The 20,658-nt window shown below is 36.8% G+C and overlaps 3 protein-coding genes across 3 annotated transcripts; 1 reads left to right on the top strand and 2 right to left on the bottom strand.

Moving 5' to 3' along the window:
- Window positions 1-2,251: 2,251 nt before the first annotated feature.
- Window positions 2,252-7,349, top strand: LOC149702670 (beta-hexosaminidase subunit beta-like). The gene is made up of 12 exons (XM_089866539.1): window positions 2,252-2,458; window positions 4,586-4,868; window positions 4,935-5,003; window positions 5,083-5,132; window positions 5,412-5,522; window positions 5,607-5,708; window positions 5,856-5,928; window positions 5,988-6,053; window positions 6,125-6,323; window positions 6,397-6,553; window positions 6,616-7,007; window positions 7,093-7,349. Exons 1-12 carry the CDS (start codon window positions 2,327-2,329, stop codon window positions 7,184-7,186), a joined length of 1,728 nt encoding a protein of 575 aa, XP_089722665.1. The 5' UTR covers window positions 2,252-2,326; the 3' UTR covers window positions 7,187-7,349.
- Window positions 7,350-7,484: 135 nt separating this feature from the next.
- On the bottom strand, window positions 7,485-14,039 carry LOC149702669 (neprilysin-1-like). Its single transcript, XM_089866535.1, has 20 exons — window positions 13,758-14,039; window positions 12,993-13,022; window positions 12,546-12,664; window positions 12,067-12,141; window positions 11,847-12,005; window positions 11,319-11,408; window positions 11,042-11,247; window positions 10,515-10,709; window positions 10,417-10,443; window positions 9,826-10,058; window positions 9,469-9,769; window positions 9,106-9,305; window positions 8,929-8,990; window positions 8,815-8,869; window positions 8,688-8,755; window positions 8,504-8,619; window positions 8,082-8,147; window positions 7,926-8,021; window positions 7,785-7,864; window positions 7,485-7,719 (listed from the first exon to the last, which is right to left on the bottom strand). The coding sequence occupies exons 1-20, from the start codon at window positions 13,910-13,912 to the stop codon at window positions 7,620-7,622; spliced, it is 2,433 nt and encodes an 810-aa protein (XP_089722661.1). The 5' UTR covers window positions 13,913-14,039; the 3' UTR covers window positions 7,485-7,619.
- Window positions 14,040-14,949: 910 nt separating this feature from the next.
- LOC149702668 (membrane metallo-endopeptidase-like 1) lies at window positions 14,950-19,920 on the bottom strand. The gene is made up of 15 exons (XM_089867139.1): window positions 19,776-19,920; window positions 19,431-19,717; window positions 19,163-19,363; window positions 19,072-19,098; window positions 18,378-18,601; window positions 18,104-18,305; window positions 17,537-17,635; window positions 17,280-17,467; window positions 17,144-17,205; window positions 17,019-17,073; window positions 16,890-16,957; window positions 16,379-16,497; window positions 15,958-16,119; window positions 15,804-15,877; window positions 14,950-15,742 (listed from the first exon to the last, which is right to left on the bottom strand). The coding sequence occupies exons 1-15, from the start codon at window positions 19,918-19,920 to the stop codon at window positions 15,643-15,645; spliced, it is 2,013 nt and encodes a 670-aa protein (XP_089723265.1). The 3' UTR covers window positions 14,950-15,642.
- Window positions 19,921-20,658: the final 738 nt, after the last annotated feature.

The raw sequence follows: 20,658 nt of genomic DNA, 5'->3' as shown, positions 1-20,658 counted from the left end.
GATTCTCCAAACAAACGTCATGATCCCGCTACAAGAATTAACGTGGGAAAACCCGGGTATTTTTGCTCTAATTTCATCTCATCAATCGAAGTATCTTTTTGAAACCGATCGTTTCTTGTAAAACTTATGGAAAGTAAAATTAAATATTAATAAATATATTTGCAATGATTGTGTATGGAGTTCAAGTTAATTAAATGCATATAAAATTATCTTGGGGGGGGGTTGGCGATGTCAGTAAGAACAAACTTTCTTAAAATCAATAAATTGATTTTCTTTTTTCCGGAATATAGGGTTACTATTCCGCATTAGAAGTTAATCTGTTTAGAGATTAAATCTCATTTAACAAATTGAGCATTTATATATTTCTGTTTCACATGGTTGATGAACCGTGAAGTATTCAATACTCGTTTTGAAAACCATCGCTAAAACGCTGTGAAAAAACTGCAATTTTGAATGTTTCATCCCAGGTATTGAATCTTTTATAGTTCCCAAATTCATGTTTATTTCACTTGGTTCTAACCAAGCCACTCAAAGACTAGGTACTTAAAATTATTAAAAGAAGCAATAAGTCATAAATTTCATTTTCGAGCTTCAATTTTACTGCACCAGACGGCGACAAATGAGGCTAGGCATACTTAACACCAAAGACAAATAAAATTACTCAATGTGATTCATGCTTGAAGGAAAGAGAGATGGAGCAGTATGTACCCCCTATACGGAACGGCAACGAAGTCCTCCCAGCATGCTTAGCGTTTCGGTAGGGAGGTACGGAAACGTCGAGGATGCCCCCATGTCTCAAAGAAACGAAGCTAGTTCTCATACAAATACAATGACGCTACGTGGCAGCACTTAACAATCGCCTACAGAAGGGTATGGGCGTGCACGCGAAAGGTACACTGGGAGACTTTCATTGCCGCAGGTCGCCCATCCTCATCATTCCACTCCATCTTACTCCTGTTGCCTCTAAGCAAAATATTTACTGCAATTCTTAAAACCCAGGCTTGTCTAATCGCAGGCTAGCTCGTTATTAATCTGCACTTTTAGATATCTTCATATTTATATCAAAATGAAAGTTCATTTAATTTAATTCTGAACTTCCTGGTTTCAAGTTGAGTTGCAAGAAAATTCTAATCTAAAAGGGGTGATAACAATATCCATTTTAATCTCTGTCAATCCCATAAATAAAAAAATTATTTATCCAGATCGACAGGCCTACCAGGCTTTGAAAAAAACAACACTCAACTCGAATTATTTGCCATCCAATACAAATAGATTAAACATATCATGTGTAGGAATACCAAAAGTATATTAAACCAAAGTATTCGCGTTAAAAAAATCTTATATATTTAAAAAATTTGCGATCCACCTTATTAGAGGCTTAACGATTTCTAACTGAAAAAAATCTGGCTCAAAATGACGCGACGCCTGGTTCAGAGTCTCTTAAAGCATCATTTTGAATTTTTGACTCAGATTTGTTAGTTAAAAATCACGCGTTAAGCCTCGGCACACGCATCGGGAATAAAAAGGACTGAAAGCTTCGAGTTTCTTTGCTTGTTTTATGGAAATAAAAAGTGTTCAAAGTCTTCAACTATGATATCTTAAATTGAACTTAAAATAAAAAACGCTGAATGATTCATATTAAAAACCAATTACAGATATTGTTTTTGTGGAATTTTTTGACAATATATAAGCATAAGTTTATAAGATATGTTCCATAAGTATGACACTATCTATAGTTATACTTCGTAATACTAGAGACTTACTTACTCTATTTAGCCTTTGACTGGTCCTCACCAGGCGTCGCTTTACCTCGATTCTATGGCCTACGTCACTTCTTCATGACAAGCACCAGTTTGTAACCAGTAACAAACTTATGCAGACATATCTTATGAACTTATGGTACAAGAGAATATAGAGTTCATCTTTAACTCCATCAAACTTGCATCTTTCATATATTCCAACAATAAACCACGCTGGATAGATCCTAAAACGAAGTTTAACCGCGCCCGATCTAGGCCTACATTTCAAAAAAAAAAAAAAATAATTAAAAATAATAAATACGAACTAAACCCTAAATATAAAACCGGTATTTCAAAAAAGAACGAAAAAACAACTGGAAGTTTTCGTTAGTGAAATATCAACTTCTTTCATTGGATAGTTCTTTGGAGGGGGAAGGATAAATGGGGGGGAAAGGATAATTTAAAAAAAACCACGATAAAAATTATAAGTAGCTAAGTACCTTGCTTCAGCTCAGCTGCACTTAGCAAAGATTTCATTTGGTGTAAAGATTCTTCGTGAGTTACTTCGAAGCAAGTGCTCTCTCAACATGGCAACAAACGTCAAAATGTCAAAGACATGTTGGAGTGGACAATGGATCTTGAGTTTGGTTGTTTTAGCTACAGCCTTGTTCTGCGGTCATTGCTACATCACCTACATAGAAGTTAGGTTACCGTTAGAGGTAAGTGTGTTTACAGTAGCTTTTTTGGTAATTAATATTTAACAGGGGAAGTGTCAGAAGTGGGCCGGGAGAGATAGTGTGAGATTAACGTTAACCAGGCGTTAATTACTAATTAATACCATTTAACAGTACTTAACAGAGGGGCCACTCACTCTGAACTAAAGTATTTACACATTATCTTTAAAATTTCAACCCTTGACAGTGCTAAAAAAAGATTACAGAGAATCGGAGAGTGATTAGCCCCTCTATTTGCTTATTTAATAGTAATCTGGGGTAAATATCGTCAGTAATTTAAGGAGGTATTTTTTAAATTACCCACCCAAATCTCGAGTGAAGTTAGTCTTAATTGCTTAAAGGTGTTTAAGATACGTAACTAGGTTAATTAGTACGGAAGCAAACCGACCACGTGTTGGGTTAGTTTAACTCTAATTGGTACAATCATAAGTTTGTAAGATATTTTCCATAAGTTTGTCACTGGTTACAAACTGGAGCTTGTCATGAAGTGACGTAGGTCATAGATTCGAGGTAAAGCGACGCCTGGTGAGGCGCTGTCAAAGATTTAGTAGTGCAAAATTAACCACCGAGTGTATGACTTCCAATTCTCGCTTGTCGTTCTCGAATTAGCTCTCACTTAGCCTCTAGCATTACCAAGTATAGGAAGTGTCATACTTATGGAACATAGCTTATAAACTTGTGGTACAATAAATAGTTTTTAATTTGTGAATTTTTATGATCGCTAATAAAGTAATTAAGTTAAATTACGTAACATAGATACTCCCAAAAATATTATAAATCTCTAGTAACAGATATGAAGTGTAAGATTAGGTTCAAGTTCAAGTGATAAAAACACCCCTTTTTGGAGAGAAGAATAGATTCGTGTGAAAACTATTTGTTTCTCAAACCTCCATGTCAATTTTCAAACCCTTAATCTTTGCATTTCTATTGGTAGAAACTACTAAAGTTTTTTATCTAAATATCCCGTATCTTATCTATAAAAATATATTGCATTAATTAGAAGTATATATAATCTACCGGTATAATATTATCTAGATTAAAGACACTCTAAACAGGTATATATCGAAGCCAAGCCTGAAGGGCTGTTTTTCGTTTTTGGGAGTATAGACAGGTTAAGAAATTGACCGACAAACGCTAACAAAATTGATAAGACTCTAAAAAGTATGGCTCGAGAAAAGTCACGTGTACTTTTCAATTTTCCTATTCAGATTAGGCTTAACAAGAACGAGCATTTGAGAAATTTAAAGTACATTTTTTTGGTCGACTTCAAGCTTCTTAAACTTTCTAACGTATCATTTAAGTCTAGCCTAGATTTTTTTAAATCTTGGAATATTAAATTAAAAAGAAAATCAGTTCCTGAACACGCAATAGATATCAAACAGAAAAGCAATTTCGTGAAATTGAGATATTGTTTTTCGTAGTTTTATATCACAAATATATTAAGTATATTTAAGCTGTTTAATCTATGATTATCTTAAGAATGAAGCTAGCTTCCAACCTTGAATATTTTATAGAGGTTGACTAGATACAGGTGTAATATTGTATTAGGTAATTTATGTAATTATGAAATATCTCTTTATGTTAAATGAAATACCTTACAAACAATATGAAAGGCGCAAGGTGTTTTTTAGAAAGCAAATTCAACCGTGCGGAAATGGTTTAAAAAATGATGTGTAAATATAGTCTGTGAGAGACTTGGCCCCCAAAAACTTAAGCTGGTTTTTAAATGGGAAAAAATTTTGTTTAAATATATCTGCTAAATGACTATAATCAACTAGTATTTGAAGTACATTCTAACAAAGAACGTGTCATGAAGTTTTTACCATTTGAAATATATAAAAACCTTGAATTATTTTTAAACTTAAAGGGAAGGCAAAACGTAACCACTCCAATTTATTTAAAAAAGAATTATGTAAGGTTGGTAGAGTCAAATTAAGTGAACTTTTGACCAGTAGTAAAATAATTGTTTGACCCTTTGGCTGCGACGCTAGGGCAGTTTAAAATAATTACAAGGTAGCTGGGCCACCAGGAAGGTTGAGGTCTACCCTATCGCATTTAGGATTGCTGGGTTGCAAAAACGGATTGTTAGGTTCAAATAAATTAACCTTTCAGGGTGAAAGAGCACCACCTGGAGCACCATGGCCACAACCTCAAGCTTGGGAGAAATTCAACGAGCTTTTGACTCTTGACCCCTTGAACTTCTTCTTCACGTCAAACGCCAGAGAATGTGACGTGGTAGACGATGCCCTTCAACGTTACCGCAACATCATTTTCATTGACCGAAAGAGGGGTAAAGCCCAAAGCAAAATGGCACACCTCCCTGGATTGAATCTGCAAGTGGAAAACTTCAAAGGAAATCACTGTGGATATCCCGGACACGGAGAGGATGAAAAATGTATGTATTTAAATCTCTGACATAGATATTTGACGTGATATTGTAATAAACAATCACAATTATCAGATTCCTTAGAGGTACCAACTGAAGGAGCGGCTACTATTAGAGCAAAAACTGTCTGGGGCGCACTAAGAGGTGAGATTAAGTGATCCATTTAAGTCTAAATCACTAGGCTTAATTATACCTTGTTGACGTGCGTCTATAAAAAATACAGGTCTGGAAACCTTCAGTCAACTGGTTTTCCAAGACGATAAAACTCACGGGGTATGCAATTTAATCAAGCCTATAAAATATTTCTGGATATTTTAATAGATAGCACCATAAGTTTATAAGATATGTTCCATAAGTATGAAAGTTAGAGACTTGCAGGCATCGCTTTACGAGAATCTATGACGTTTCAGTTACGTCACTTCATGACAAGTTCTCATTAACTAGTGACGAACTTATGAAATATATCTTATGAACTTATGAAAACACTGAGATGATCTTTAAAATTAGACCATTTAAGCTAATTAATAATTATTAATTATCACTAATTTATAGTACATGATCAACGCCACCAGAATTAGCGATTTCCCACGATTCAAGTACCGCAGTTTGATGTTAGATACTGCTCGTCATTTTCAACCAAAGAAAGTTTTGAAAAAAAATTTGGTACAAAAAATCTTTTCCTCAGACTGCATTCTTGCCAAGTCCGATAACCTTCAAGTTTATTAACCCTTTTATCTTCTTACGAAGGACGCCATGGCTTACAACAAGTTGAACGTTTTTCATTGGCATCTGGTCGACGACCAGTCGTGGCCCTTCGAAAGTAAATTCTTCCCAAACCTTACCCTTAATGTAAGTAATAACCGCACGATTTAGATAAAAATCGACAGCTCAAAAACGCGTGATGAATAATAAATAGTACTTTAAGAATGCAAAATAACCAAGACTTCTGGTTTTGCTGTTCATTATTCAAGTATATATTTTTTTTTAACAAAACAGGGCGCTTACAGTCCAAAACATATTTTCACGCAAAAAGATGTTAAAGAGATTATTGAATACGCTAGATTGCGAGGTACTATCATTATATACCTCTTGAAATTAAATGATATTAATTAAATTTAGTTTAATTAGGCATTAGGGTAATCCCTGAATTCGACACTCCTGGACATACACAAGCCCTGGGAAAATCTTTCCCTCGTAAGAACTGTCTTGTTCTACAGTTAAATCATTTGAATCAACTTACGTTTTTAATGTCTCGATGCACGCAGATCTTCTAACTCCATGCTTCGGTGAGGGCCCGGACAAACCAAGTACTCCAAGAATCCCCGAGTTCGCAGCCAATGAATTCCTGGACCCTCTCAACAATGGTACCTATGAAATGTACAAAGAACTGATGAAAGAAGTGAAGACACTCTTCAAGGATGAGTACGTTCATTTGGGAATGGATGAGGTCTATTACGCTTGTTGGTAAGTTAAAACTTGAGTAATTGCAAGTCCAGAAAAAGGAGTGACCCCAATACTTAAAAATAAACTATTACAGGAATTCCAGTCCAATTATCGCCGATTTCATGAAAGAAAATGGCATGAAAAATATCAACGAAATTGAACAGTACTACGTCAGGAAAACTGTCGCCAACGTGAAGGACGTTGGTTACAAGTACATCACTTGGCAAGATCCAGTTGATAACGATGTTGTGGTTAGTATACGAAAAGTTAATTAAATGAATTTAGCCAAGACTAATAGTTAAAATATTTTTAGATGTCTCCTGATACCATCGTTGAAGTATGGAAGGACACCTACTTGGACTCCAAGTTGGACACGTGGAGAAACTACATAGAACCAATCACCAAAAAGGGTTATCAAGTTGTCTTATCAGCCTGTTGGTACTTGAATTACATTAGTTACGGACCTGACTGGAAGAAATACTACGAATGTGACCCGAGAGATTTCAATGGTACTGATGAAGAAAAGGACTTGGTTATTGGTGGAGAGGCCTGTTTATGGGGTGAATACGTCGATGGAACTAACTTACTTTCGAGACTGTGGCCCAGAGCGTCTGCTGTTGCTGAGAGATTATGGAGTGACGCCTCTGTAAACAATACTGATGACGCTAATTTCCGACTAGATCAACAAAGATGCAGGATGTTGAGGTCAGTAAATTTAGTTGGACTTCAATAGGGTCAAGATGCTAAGTCGATTGCGTTCCTATAATGAACGGTTTCTGTTGTGTTCCAGGCGTGGTATTCAAGCTTCACCCATCTTGAATGGTTACTGCGGAGATTATGAATGGGACATAGATGAAAAGGAAGAACACGTACCTTGCTTTTAAATTTTTTGGTATCGAGTTCTAACGCCCCACCATTCACAATAATATAGTCTGCCACTTTATCACAATGTTTCCTTTTTTACCATTTGAATTAAGAGTAAATTTAACGTTTTAAGTTAATGTATGACAATAGTTCAATTAAAAAATTAACCAAATATTAATCACATTTCAATGTTATCGTTTGTTTCTTTGATAGAATTAATGGAATGGGTTATGGAAAAAGACATGGTTGTATGGGAGTAGTAAGATGATGTTATTATAGTTAGTATAGACAAGTTAAGACAAAAGATAATTATACAAATTCATTTTTATTTTAAAATGAATATAATTCGGTGGTTTTAATTAAATGCAATAATTAAAATGCTCTCCATTGAACAACGCACAGATTTAAAATTAGTTGAACCATAAGTCAATTACCGTACTTTTGCATTTGTAGTTAAAAAATCACGCATTTCTTTGCGGGGTTCATTTTTGAACCAACAGGACAGTTGAAGACATCTGAGAATGCTTTTGTGTTTTGCAATGGTACGTTCACGCTAGTAATATTTTAAAGTGTAATTAAACTGAACAATCAAAAAGAAATTAACTTTCGAAAAGTTACCGATTTCGGCCATCCGAATGAACATCGTTAAGTGTACTAGGAAAATTATCAAACTGTTCCGTAGTTTCTTCACACCAATGCTAAGGAAATTGAACGAATAGATAATTTCCCAAAGTGTGATTTAAGATAATTTAAGTTTACCGAAGCGTATGAAATGTAAAGCAGTTTCGGCTTGCTTAAATTTATATTTGGTAGGTAATCGTCGTGAAAGAGGTTCGTTTTGCTTTTAATATATGCCTGAAACAACATAAAGCGGATTACTTCGGAAATTTACCTAAATTACAATAATTTAATTACATCAAGCATAATCTGCACTATGGCGTTATCCGCAAAATCTTCCGTAATCGTTGACACATTCCGTTTCTGTGTAGATCAAATCGTAAATAAATTAATGAGCAGGTATAAGGACAATCAAAGAGGGAAGGTATCTATAACGGCACAGCCCGATCTCTTTCTCACGCGCACCTACCTCGGCGCACAGCCGAGGAGCCAGACGTCACGTGATCCGTACCGGCCGTAAACAAATTTCTCTCTCTGATTTTTTTTTCGTCTCTGTTGCGCCGAATACGCATGTGCAAAAAAACTGATACCGAGTCATAATTCGGTACCGGTTTTGAAAGGGCCGGGTGGGGCTGACGGAAAATTTGGACTCTCCAAGTCTCCTTCACTTCTTCCCTGGCTTTTGTCTTTAAATCTTACAGAAAGGCAGTTAACCTTACCGTAGTTTTACTGTACTGTTCCACTAAACACCTCAATTTTTCGTCATATGTTTTGGTAAATTCTGCATCAAACGTATTGTCAGGGTATAATTGCCCACGACTGTCGAATATTATACCTTCAAGTTGAAAAATTTAAACTTATTCAATCTACATTGCCAGTAATATTAACCAAAACTTAAAATACCCGTTGGGTCAAGTCCGTGAAACATTTCGTGACCTATGACTGAACCCAATCGTCCAAATGCCAGATATCTGGGATAATAAAGAATTAATTCGACTGACTGACATTTTAGTGTATAATTCACAAGTACCTTGGTTGGGATGTTCCACCCAGTATAGGATAGTCGAAGTAACCGACGGGAAAAGCTAATTTGAAAGAGTTTGTAAGTACTGGTCAGTTTTTAAAAACATTCTCAGTCACTCACTTATTGAATTATCTAATGGATAATTCCAAGCGTTAAATTGAACCAGGTAACTGTTCCACCAGCTTGTAAATATATTGTTATGTTAGCGGTAGTATATCAAACATTAAAAGTTCTAAAAACTCTCTAAGTACAGAGGCAGTAATTCAGTAAATCGAGAGTATCAAGTCACAAACTTACTATTTTTCTGGTACGAATTTCTCCTTCAACATCTTGACTTTTCTGGGCCAATTTAACTTCAGAATCCATTTGGCTACATCTAAATACGTGGAATTTTCCGTAGCCAAATTTTCGGAGTATTTAGGATCGTAATACTCCGTTAATGCTGTGGTATTTTTAATCCATTTCGGGAAACCGATTTTAGCCGTCACTTTTTCAAACTATCAAATTTAAATTAATTTGCTTAATTGGCACAATTCTATAAGAATGGTAAATGTTGCCAAAGGCAATTACAAATAACAGAAACATTGCATACTACGTCACTTCATGACAAGCTCTCAGTAAACACTGACCAACTTATGGAACATATCTTATAAACTTTACCTTTTCAATCAGTGCCGCTTTGTCCTTATCGTTTAGCCACGAACTTGCGTTGAAAGATCTAGCGGCAGCGGCTTTAATATCTTCAACCAAACCTAAAACCTTTTCAGTGTTTTCTTTGCTTTTTTCAGCCCAAAAGTTTGCGTCATAAATATCAGCGGCAGCGTAGGGCATCAATGTATTGACTTCGTAACTGCAGTAAGTGTTATTAGGACCTGTTCCCAAGAACACTTTTCGAAGTTTGGCGCTAATTCTGGGACCCAAATGCGATAGTACTTTGTAAAGTAACCAATTCTTCACTGTCCTGATGGGTAAGAAAATTTACCATCACGCAATTAAATGTAGGAGAAAATAACGTACTTAACGTCTCTAGCGTATAAAACAGCCAACGTCGCTTTTACCGCGGGAATTTCAACACCAATCTCGTAGTTTTCGTTAACATCTGGCGAATTGTTTAAGAGGTTTTGGATAACTGCAACCCAACTCAAAGGTTTAGTATTGTCCGGAGTTAATGGTAATATCTTGTTCAGTTCAGTAAGTGTTTTCGACATATCTTTGATCATGGCTGCTACTTTATCGGTACTCGAAGCGTACTGAAATGATGCAGGACATCTTAGCTACGCATACCAGGAATACATAGAGCTAGAAGGTCTCATTGTGTGGCATTTTTCACTCAACGTATCTAGGCTGATTTTGTGGGAAGGGCTAGACTAATCATTATGCGCGCGACTAGGAACTCGTGATGCTACCAGCCAATTAAATCACAGCTAGAAAGATGTCAGAATTATGAGGCGTGACGGATGGTAAGATTTAAAGCCCGGTATACCCACAAAACCCGCATAGAAATTAACGTTGGAGATATGGGACCACAATGATTCCTATTGGCTGTTTGGGTCTGTCACAGGGGCTTATAGTATGGGCATTATTTTACCACTATACTTTAATACTTACATCGGTACCGGCAATGTCCTTCAATTTCTGTTTCAGTTAACATGAAAATAAAATTAAACTGTTAAGAAAGACACAAAATTGCATATGATTGAGCTTACCAATAGTTCATTCTCCAATTCTAAAACGTTCTCAAGATCTTTTAACATGTTGGGGTTTTTTTGGCTAGCTGACGGATGGAATTCAATTATAACATTCATAAGTTCCTGAGCCATTGATGGTTCTGCAGCTTCCGGTTTTACTTCCTCGGAATATTTAACCCAAGGTGACGTCGCTAATATAGAGCTTTTAGATATCTAAATTGATTTAAAATTGATATTTACATTCTTCTAATCGCTTTCGCCAGTGAGTGCCACGTATAAGAAGGAGAGTCAAGAGCTAAAGGGGAAGGTAACTATAACGACACAGTCCGATATCCATCTCACGCGCACCTACCTCGGCGCACAGCTGTGGGGCCAGACGTCACGTGATCAGTACCGGCCATAAACAAATTTCTTTGATTTTTTTTTCGTCTCTGTTGCGCCGATTGCGCATGTGCTCGATACCGGTTTTGAAAGGGGGAGGAGGCTGACTTAGAATTTCGTCTCTACGAGTCTCATTTTTATACGTGCTCACTGCTCTCGCTTACCACTAAAGCGTAACTCTCAGGTTTAAGAGGGTTTGGTACAACGTTTATGTCAAAAAGCACGTTTAAGTCAAATTCTTTGAGTGCCTTGAAGATGTATTCGACAATATTTGAAAAGTCATCCTTAAACTCATCTCCAACTAGAGGCCAACCGCCAAATAATTCTACCAGGGTCTTGATATCGTTTTCCGCATCGTTATTAAAGTTTTCTGCGTAGTAAAATTATTGAGCTTAAGTTGAGAAATGCATTGTGAACAGCTCATTTAATTAGGTAACATACCAAGGCAATTTTTGTATAGATACGCGGCGATTTGGTGAGGATGCTTATTTTCAGTGGCCACATCGCTATGCGGTATTTTACTTAAATATTCTGAAAAATTTAACGAAGGTTGTTATTTTGATTTCGTTAATTGCGCTCTATGTGTTCATGGTTCCTCACATGATGCTGCGCCATTACTAAGAACAGAGATAGATTTAATTTTAGAAGTAGGAATGGGGAACAAAGTAATCTGGGCACGCGTCCCGGACCCCCTTCCACGGGACGGAGGGGTATGAAAGAAGAGGCGGGTCATAGCGACAGAGGTAAAAACTAAAAAGGAATTACGTATTTTTCGCCGTCCCCGTGAGCATCGTCATTAAAACGTAGTTTAAGTGAACCAATAAGATAATTTAAACTTTGCGTTACGTGTTGGAGGGAGGGGCTCTATACTGGTCTATGAGTCGGCCTGAAGTAAATACTAACCGTTCTCCATTCCTACTTCTAAAATTAAATCTATTCCTGCTAAGAATAAATACAAATTTGTTTCACCTGATAGTCGTTGGCCAACTTGATTCTCAAATATCTGTCCTTGCATGTTAACAATTTTCCCGTCTAGAGGATAAACTTGACTCCAATTTCCACAAACGTAATCGTAGAAATCATCGCACGGATTTACGTTCGTGTTCATAATACTCAATAAATCGTTTTCTGCAACAACAAAAAAAAAATAAAAAAATAAAGAAATTATTCATTCGAAAATGCCGTTTACCATATTTCAGACACGTTTCATCTCGACAAATGAATTTATCTTTATATTGGGCATTTTTCGTATATTCAATTATTCCTATAAACAAAATGAATAGAAAAACTCATTACATCCTGTGTATTTAAGACGTTGTACCATAAGTTTATAAGATATGTTCCATAAGTATGATATTTCCTTAACTTCGTAATGCTAGAGAGTCGCTTACAGCTCGAGCTAGTTCGAGAACGACGGAAGCGAGAATTGAAGTCCTACACTCGGTGGTTAATTTTGCAGGAATTCCATCTAGGTCCTATTTAGTCTGCATTACTAAGCCTTTGACAGCGCCTCACCAGGCCTCGCTTTACCTCGAATCTATGGCCTACTTCAATCACTTCATGACAAGCTCCAGTTTGTAACCAGTGACAAACTTATGGTGAACATATCTTATAAACTTATGGTGAACATATCTTATAAACTTATGGTCATATCAATTATCTGCTTACTGGGCCTCGATGCGACCACTATAACAGCCACGAGTAAACTAATGCAAATGATAACCAAATAACTGATAATCATGCAGGTTGGAGTTCGATTTTTGACCAAATTTGATGGAGTTAAGTTTCTATATCAAAAATATCAATTTAAGGATTAAACGCTTGTTTCCATTGGGAAGGAGTAATTTTATTGGAGTAGTATGTGAAGATTCATTACAAGGTAACGTGTCTCCGCAAATATTACTCCATGGTAATGGATAGCACGCGATTGAAAAAGAATTAACGTTATGAGGAAATAACTGGTCGATTTCTTTTTTCTTTAGCAAGAAGTAAAATTCAATTTAAACCCAGAGAGGAAATAATGATTAATGATTATTAAGTGATACTAAATGATCAGTGATTTACCCTTAACTATAAAATAGTAATAGTATAAATAGTGAAACCATTATAACTAACCTTCGAATTGCCGAGCGCTCTGCATCTGAACTAACAAAGGACATAGACATAATTATTTATTAGAAGTTAAAATGAACAAATATTTCCTCAAAAAAACCTCTGAAATAATACTAAGCCTACTTTTAACAATATAGTTATAAGTGTTCTTATCTAGCTAATAAAGGAATACCATGTGATACAGGAAACGTTACGCGCAAGGCGGTAATAACTGATAAGCAGCTTATACGAGAATCCTTAGTTAATTGGGCTCATTACATCTTATATTTAGATGCACTATATTCACCTATCTATAATTATTGCCTTTGATAACTGACCCACGGATCAAAATACCCTTCTGTGTTTTTATAAAACCTTCAACGTTTCAACTTAATTTTCCCTCCTAAGTGGGGTCCTCGTGTACTTAATCATTTATAGAATAATTTATTTCCCATATGTGGCAACGCCATAGAGCTATCCCCCCTTCCGGGGCCAAATAGTATAGGGAGCTAACAACTGGCTAGGGGAAGAGATAGTCTGACGTCACGCAGCCCCTCTCTGGTTGGCATTTTTGCGCGTAGAATACTGTTTCCAACCGTTAGGGGGGATGAAACTAGGCGTTCGGGGTCCTACTGCGATACGACGGCTTAGATATTAAGGCTAACAAACGCCCCCCCCCCCGCCTCCCTAGCTCCGGGACCCCTAGGCACGTGCCTACAGTGCCCAGTGGATAATCCGGCACTGAAGTTACTAAATATTATTAACAAAATAAAACTGCTGGACAATTACTTGTTAAGATGCTCGATTTGAATCCTACTTCCGGAAAAGTTTGGTTGATCTTCGTTTACCATTTGGTATTCCAAATTGTTTTGGTTGACGTAACCGGTTCCGGTCGTACCTGTATTCATGGCTGAACCGTCGGGCCAAGCGTTTTTCGATGTCATTCAAAAGACAGAGCTCTAGCGGCTACGGCTTCTTTTGCGTTTTATCGCTTGTTGCGATGTAAATGCGCTTGCCTTCTCTTCGTTTTCGAGATTAGAAAGTATAGTTTAATCGATCCTTGCAAAGGCGAGGTGCAGTGCATGTAGCGTCGTTTGCAACGAATATACTTCTGTTTGATAACGCGGTACATAAATAAACTATGTATTTATATTATATCTACACGCGAAGATTACAAAACAGTCTAAGGTTGGGTTGTTTAAAGCAGCGTTTACAACTGGCAATAATAAATAACAGTTTCAGTGTAAATTGCGGTTGAATTAACAGGTATACTTCATTTCTCCTTGATGCGTCGCTAACAGCGGATCGAAGGAATCAAGGTTATTATGAATCCTCGAAATGAAAAAGCAATCGCTCACACGCATGCACGTTTGAAGGTAAAATTTACTATTCTGTAAATTATGACATAACTTACTCCTCCCCTGCAACATGTACGGGGAAGTACGGGAAAACCGCGTTAAAAAGCACAAAGTAAATTAAAGATATTATCTGGCAGTTATTCGTTAATTGCCTTTTAATCCATGAAGCAAAAGTTCATAGAGATAAAATATAAGTATGCTTCATTGAAGCTTGCTCGTGCCGTGTAATACGAGAAACCCCTCTTTACTTCTCAGGATAGTGTCGACCCCCTCTGCGACCGTAGCACAGGCAACACGCGACGTAGCAGATGCTAGTTCTAGTAACAAGAATTAACGATTGGATTGCAACCATTGTCTATAAACCTTGGACTAAAAAGAACCTCTCCTCTGATTGGTTGATTTGTGTAGAGTTTGAGGGAGGGTCGTTTGCTCTCATTTTCGACTCAAAATTTCCCTTGTAACCCCCTGTACTTCGCTCTTACCATCCTTTTTTGGAACTTCCTGAATATTAGATATACATAAGTCATTATAAGTAATCTATATTTTAATTATATTGTTAGTACTCGTCATGTTAACCAGTAAAAATAAGGCAGTTCATTTAAACGAAATAATGAGTCACAATATGATCAGTCGAAATGGGTTTAATTTTAAGTTAAATTTGGCAAGATATTCAAGAAGTACTTAAAACACGCTCTTCATACGCCAATAAACATGAGCTGTTCTCATAACCGCGGTACCCTAAATAGCTGTTTCCCGAAAACGCAGTTTACCCGTTACAGCAGTTCCATAAAGAGCAGTACAACCGGGATGTGAAAAACGATCTAGTCGTTTATGATGGTTTAGGTTGGGTTATTTGAAACCCAATAGTATTAGGTCAGGTAAGGTTGGGTTTGGTTAGGATATTTGAACTTCGATGATATTATGACAGGTAAGGTTAGGTTTTATTTGATTTGCTGAATAGTAAACAGTAGGTGAGGTGAGGTAAGGTTAGGGTATGATGATATATTTGTTCTTATTAAGTAAGGAAAACTGTAGGGTTAAGAGTTGTTCAAAAGTTTTGAATCAAAACTCTAGTTAAACACTGTTATTTCCCAAAACAGCAGCTGCTATTTCTAAAACAGCGGCCGCTATTTCTAAAACTGCAGTTTTGAACTACGTCGCTGTTCTTTTGGAACCGCGGTTGCGATTTCGGGAAATGCTCTTACGACGAGGTACACACATAAATTTAAACTGAACAAATACTTAATAAACATTTAAACACTATTTTTACACATCGTCTGAAGAGGGTACGCGAGGTGGCTTGAACAACGTATTACTTAAAATATTTCACATTTGCTTTGTGGGTTCATTTTGGATCCACTGCGGCATTTAAATACATCTGAGAATGATTTAGTATTTCCCAGTGGTATTTGTACACTTGAGGTTAAACAACTTTGTTAGTAAAACAGATTAATACTTTGTTAGCAAACATTCTTACCGAAATTGATTAAGCGAATGTACATCGTCCGCTATCAGTTCCTGGTACTTGGGAGACAGTGCTTGGCAAAAGAACTAAAGAAATTAAATAATACTTAAAAACCCAATGAATAATCGAATCATTAAGTTAATTTTAACATAAATATAGCTATTACTGAAGCGAATGAGACGTAAAACAGTTGCTCCTTCGTTAGAGCAAGGTCAGGAAGATAGTCATCGTGAAATAATTTCGAGGTACTTGACGAGAAAGCTTCGTACAACATTTGAGCAGCGGCATTGTCCGGGAAATCTTCGCTAATAGTTTGAAGTCCCTTACCCTGCAATTATTAATTATTCATAATTAAAACCTCTATTTTCGTTTCCATCGAAGCCTTAGTTGCTCTGTCTGTGAAAGTTTGGTACAAACTAAAACTTAAAACAGATTTGAGGTGTGCGTTCGAAAAAAAATCAAAAATGTCCATAGCGACATCTGCTGGCGACTATATTTAGGTCGGAAAACGCATACCCTGCACAAAGCTTTAAAACCTGCTAATGCGCAGTAACGCGCCTGAGACTCTCAGTCATGTAAGAACTTACCGAAGCGTCGTCGTATTGGAGTACCAAACACTCAATAGATTTTTCGTATCTTGTTAGAAACTGTTGGCTGAATACATTTTGAAAATCTACATACTGACCATTTCCGTCTAATTGTAAACCTAAAATTCAGAAATATTAGTTTAAAATTAACATTTACTAGCGAATGAAGTTCACCAGAAGTAAATAGGGGGAAGTACTATCTAAGGCGGTTTCGCGAGGAGTCTAGTTATATATGGTTATTTTCGCGCCTTCTCAGAATCGCGTTTTTGGCGGGAAGTCGCGGATGAATACACTTCCCCGAAAACTATTTTCTCTTCGTCTGTCCAGGTTGAACGATTTTAGTTCGCTTTAGGACCGTGTGGTGGCGTGCTAGAAATTTCTCTCGGTAACTTGCCTCTCTCTGATTGGATGAATTCAAACAGTGTTTTTGTGGGAAAGAGACGCCTTACACTACCTTAAGCTGGAGATACATACTTCCCCCTATTTACTTCCGAGTTCACGTATAAATTACTTTGCACATAGAACCCATGATATATTTCATGTCCAACCAAAGAACCTAATAATCCGTAGATGACAGACCTGTGGTAAAATTAACAAGTATTTTACGGTAGACATTTAAATTAATTATCTATTTAATTACCTTGGTTGAGACTCGGTGGGAAAAATTGGATAGGACAAAATACCCATTGGTATCGCTTTAAATATACAAACGTGATATTGCAAAAGATTGCAAATTGATGTTAAAATATAAATTGCTATTCTTACTGATTGAATTATCCAAAGCGTAGTACCAAGCATTAACCTGAAGCATATCTGGTTCAAACCAACTTAATAAAAACAATGAATCCATTTAATTATCGTACTACACATTGAAAAAAGATGGACGTCTCTATTCACTTACTATTGGCTTTCATCGTATTGTTCATTCAGTCTTTTAGCATCTCTTTCCCAGCTAAGACGCAAAAGTTCACGTGATAAAGCTAGATACGACGCTGTTGAGACATCGATGTTGGGTTTATAATATTCGGCCAATTTGGCTGGATCTTTAATCCAAGATGGAAAGGCAACGTGAACTTTCATGAGCTCCAACTGCAAATGAAATTAATTATAAAGATTTTAATTAATCGCTTTTGGCAATTAATGATAGTTAAATTATACTTTTTTCACAAGTAGTGTCTTATCTTCCTGGCTAATCCACTGACTGTTGGTAAAAGTCTTTCCAATGATTTGTTTTAACTCCGATACCATTTCAGTCACCTTGTTTTGAAAGCAAACGTTTTAGTAGAAGTATATAATAATTCTCTTCGAGAGAAGTGTACCATAAAGCGGATGGGGTAATTGTAACATGATTCTTCCCAACATCATTTTACATTTGGAGCAAGGGTACTAAACCGAATCACATACGCGATAAATAATTCCCTCATCATTACTCTATTAGCGATGCTTAACTATTTGCCAACGCTTGTGCGTTTTTGTCCCTTCACGTCAAGACAATCAAGGTTTGTGGGTTGATTGCTGAGGATTCACCCTAGCACGGTGCGATGCCCATCTGAAGTTAGATGGGCGGGAGAGCAAACTAAAAGTGATCCCTCGCCTGGGAAGAATCATGGCATAGCGTAACTGAAGTATTAAGAGGATATATACAGAGTGTCATCCTTCTTCTATTATACCCATCTGGTTTTTGTAAAATTATTTCAAAAGACGTCGCTTTGTCAATAAATTTACCTTTTTAATCTTTTCCCCTTCATTAGACTTCCAGTGGTAAGTGTCAAAGATATTGGCAGTGGCGTATGGCATTAAAGAATTTACTTGTCCAGCGCAGTAGTCGTCATCCTTCGATGGCAAAGTAAATGTCTCTCTAAACAATTTACTAAATCTTGGAGCTAAATTCATTAAAACCTTCCAGATAAACCAATTCTTCACCACTCTTTAATTGTAAATCAATTAAACAAATATAAGTACTTGAGCAGTCCATTAGAAAGAAATAAGCTGTAAATACCTAACATCCTGTGACCCCAGAATATCCAAAGTTTGTTTGATGTTGGCGATTTCACCAACAACCTTGAAATTACCATCCACAACTGTGCCGTTAAGTACTTGTTGCATTACGTCCACCCACGTCACACCAGACGGTAACGGTGCGCCCTGTTGCAACTGGTCGAGGGTAATTTTACTTTCGTCCTCCGCACTGTATCCTGAACCAGACTTCAGTCGTCTCAGAAACTAATCAAATTCAACATTCATTAAATTTAAGAAAGATTTTAAATCATAACCCTATAACGCATAAGTCTGGCTTAAGAGGGTTTATGTATTGCCCATGTTAGGGCAGGAATTATGAGATTACTAAACCATCTTCGTTTAAACGTTTCTAAACCACAAAGGTACAGAATAGAGGCGTGTCCAGCTTGATACAGTATGGCTACCTGAAGAGATGGAGATGATTGCAACTTGAAGTGTACGACCCTACTAAATAGCCACTGAGGATGCTGGGAGGACTTCGTTGCCGTATATGGGGGTAAAAGGGCAAGGTTATAAGTATGGAGATTTCGACTCCATATCACCTCTATCCTCCCTGATTGCAGGCAAACCCGCCACCAGAGGACGACTCTTTACGAGAAACAACACCGTCTCAAGAAGCCCCTCTTTAGACCCAGACTTATGGTTTCATAAAAAACAAAACAAAATGGCCCTACTTCACTTTTTGTTTGCAGCTTGACTCCCTGAAATTCAAGAATTGCCTGTATTTCAGTTACCAATTTAAATGATAATAAATCACAAATGTACCATTAATCTTTGTTCTAACAGTAATAGATTTAATGTGTCTTCATCTAACTTTGAGATTGATGGGCAGTTTGCGTACAAAGAACAAACGATAGTTCTAATCGCTTGTTGCATGGCATTTCCTGATGCGTAATGTAATCCAAATGGGTTATTATAAATCTCGGGTAGTGCGTAAGAAATTCCTTGGCCAGATGATTGGCCAATCTGAAACGGCGTGACATTGTATGATTTGTTTAAGTTCGATTTCGCATTTCGGTATGAATGTACTTACAATCAAAGTAAAACTATTTGGTTTAAACGGGTCTTTGAAAACGCCAATATCGAATACGATTTTCAAATTATACTCCGTCAAGGCGAAAATATTATCTTTTAATATTTCTTCAAACGTGATAATGCCGCTCGGAGCGCCACTAAGTGGCCAACCTCCGAAGCTATCAATCAGTTTTATCAAATCACCTTTTCGATCATCTTGAAAATTTTCGATGCAAGATTTGAAGATAAAAGACGCGATATCGTTTGGATTGTTTTTGTCCACACTTGGCACTAGTTTCAAGAGATCTGCGAGGAAAGCGTTTGATTTAGAATGAAACCAACGAAATATGGGAGTTAGACTTACCACTTAAGGTTTTAAAAACTGACTCTTGCATCAAGTGAACCGGAGATGACGCGGAGATTTCATTCGGATTTATGGGATAAACTTTACTCCAATTTCCGCAAGTGTATTCGTAGAAATTTTCGCAAGGATCGTAGGAGGTATCCATGATATTATTTAGATCAGAAACTGTAAAACCATTATTATGAAAAACAATTAGATTAAATTGCGGTTTTATAGCTTTTATTGAAATTCTTTTGGGAGAATTGTTTCAATCTGATCTCCTAAAGTAAACTTCAGAGCACTTATGTCCAACAGTACTGTAGTTCTCTCTCAACAAAAATGAAGTAACGACAAGTGCGAGCATTGAGGAGCATACCCTCCAAAAAAGTCAACACAGTTAGCCCCTGCCAAATTATTGGGGTTACAACAATCAGGTATGGAATAATAAAGGCGATAATAGATGAAGGATGATAGCACTCTGTATCCTCTTAATACTTTAGTTATGTAACATGATTCTTCAGATGGGCATCGCACCGTGCTAAGGTCAATTCTATAACTGTTTGGTACTACATCCTCAGCAATCAACCCACAAACCTTGATTGTCTTAACGTGGAGGGACAAAAACACACAAGCGCATGCGCCTTGGAAAATAGTTAAGCAGCGCTCATAGAGTAATGATGACTAGGGGGAACTATTTATCGCGTATGTAATTCGGTTTAGTAACCTTGTGCACTCCAAATGTAAATGATGATGATTTTTGTGGTTGGTACACTTCTCTCAAAGAGAAGTATTATATACTTCTTCCATTTCCAACGATTTTTAGTGAACACATATTTTTCTTACCAAATCTTTCACATTCACCTCCTCTGCATACTTGCACAAACTTTTCTTTCTCAACATATTC

Source organism: Phalangium opilio, unplaced genomic scaffold (genome assembly GCF_054372755.1).
Source record: "Phalangium opilio isolate 3A_F unplaced genomic scaffold, DU_Popi_V2 ptg000017l_1, whole genome shotgun sequence".
Lineage (NCBI taxonomy): Eukaryota > Metazoa > Arthropoda > Arachnida > Opiliones > Phalangiidae > Phalangium > Phalangium opilio.
The sequence above is the reverse complement of the archived record's forward strand: the minus strand, read 5'-3'. Positions and strand labels throughout refer to the sequence as shown.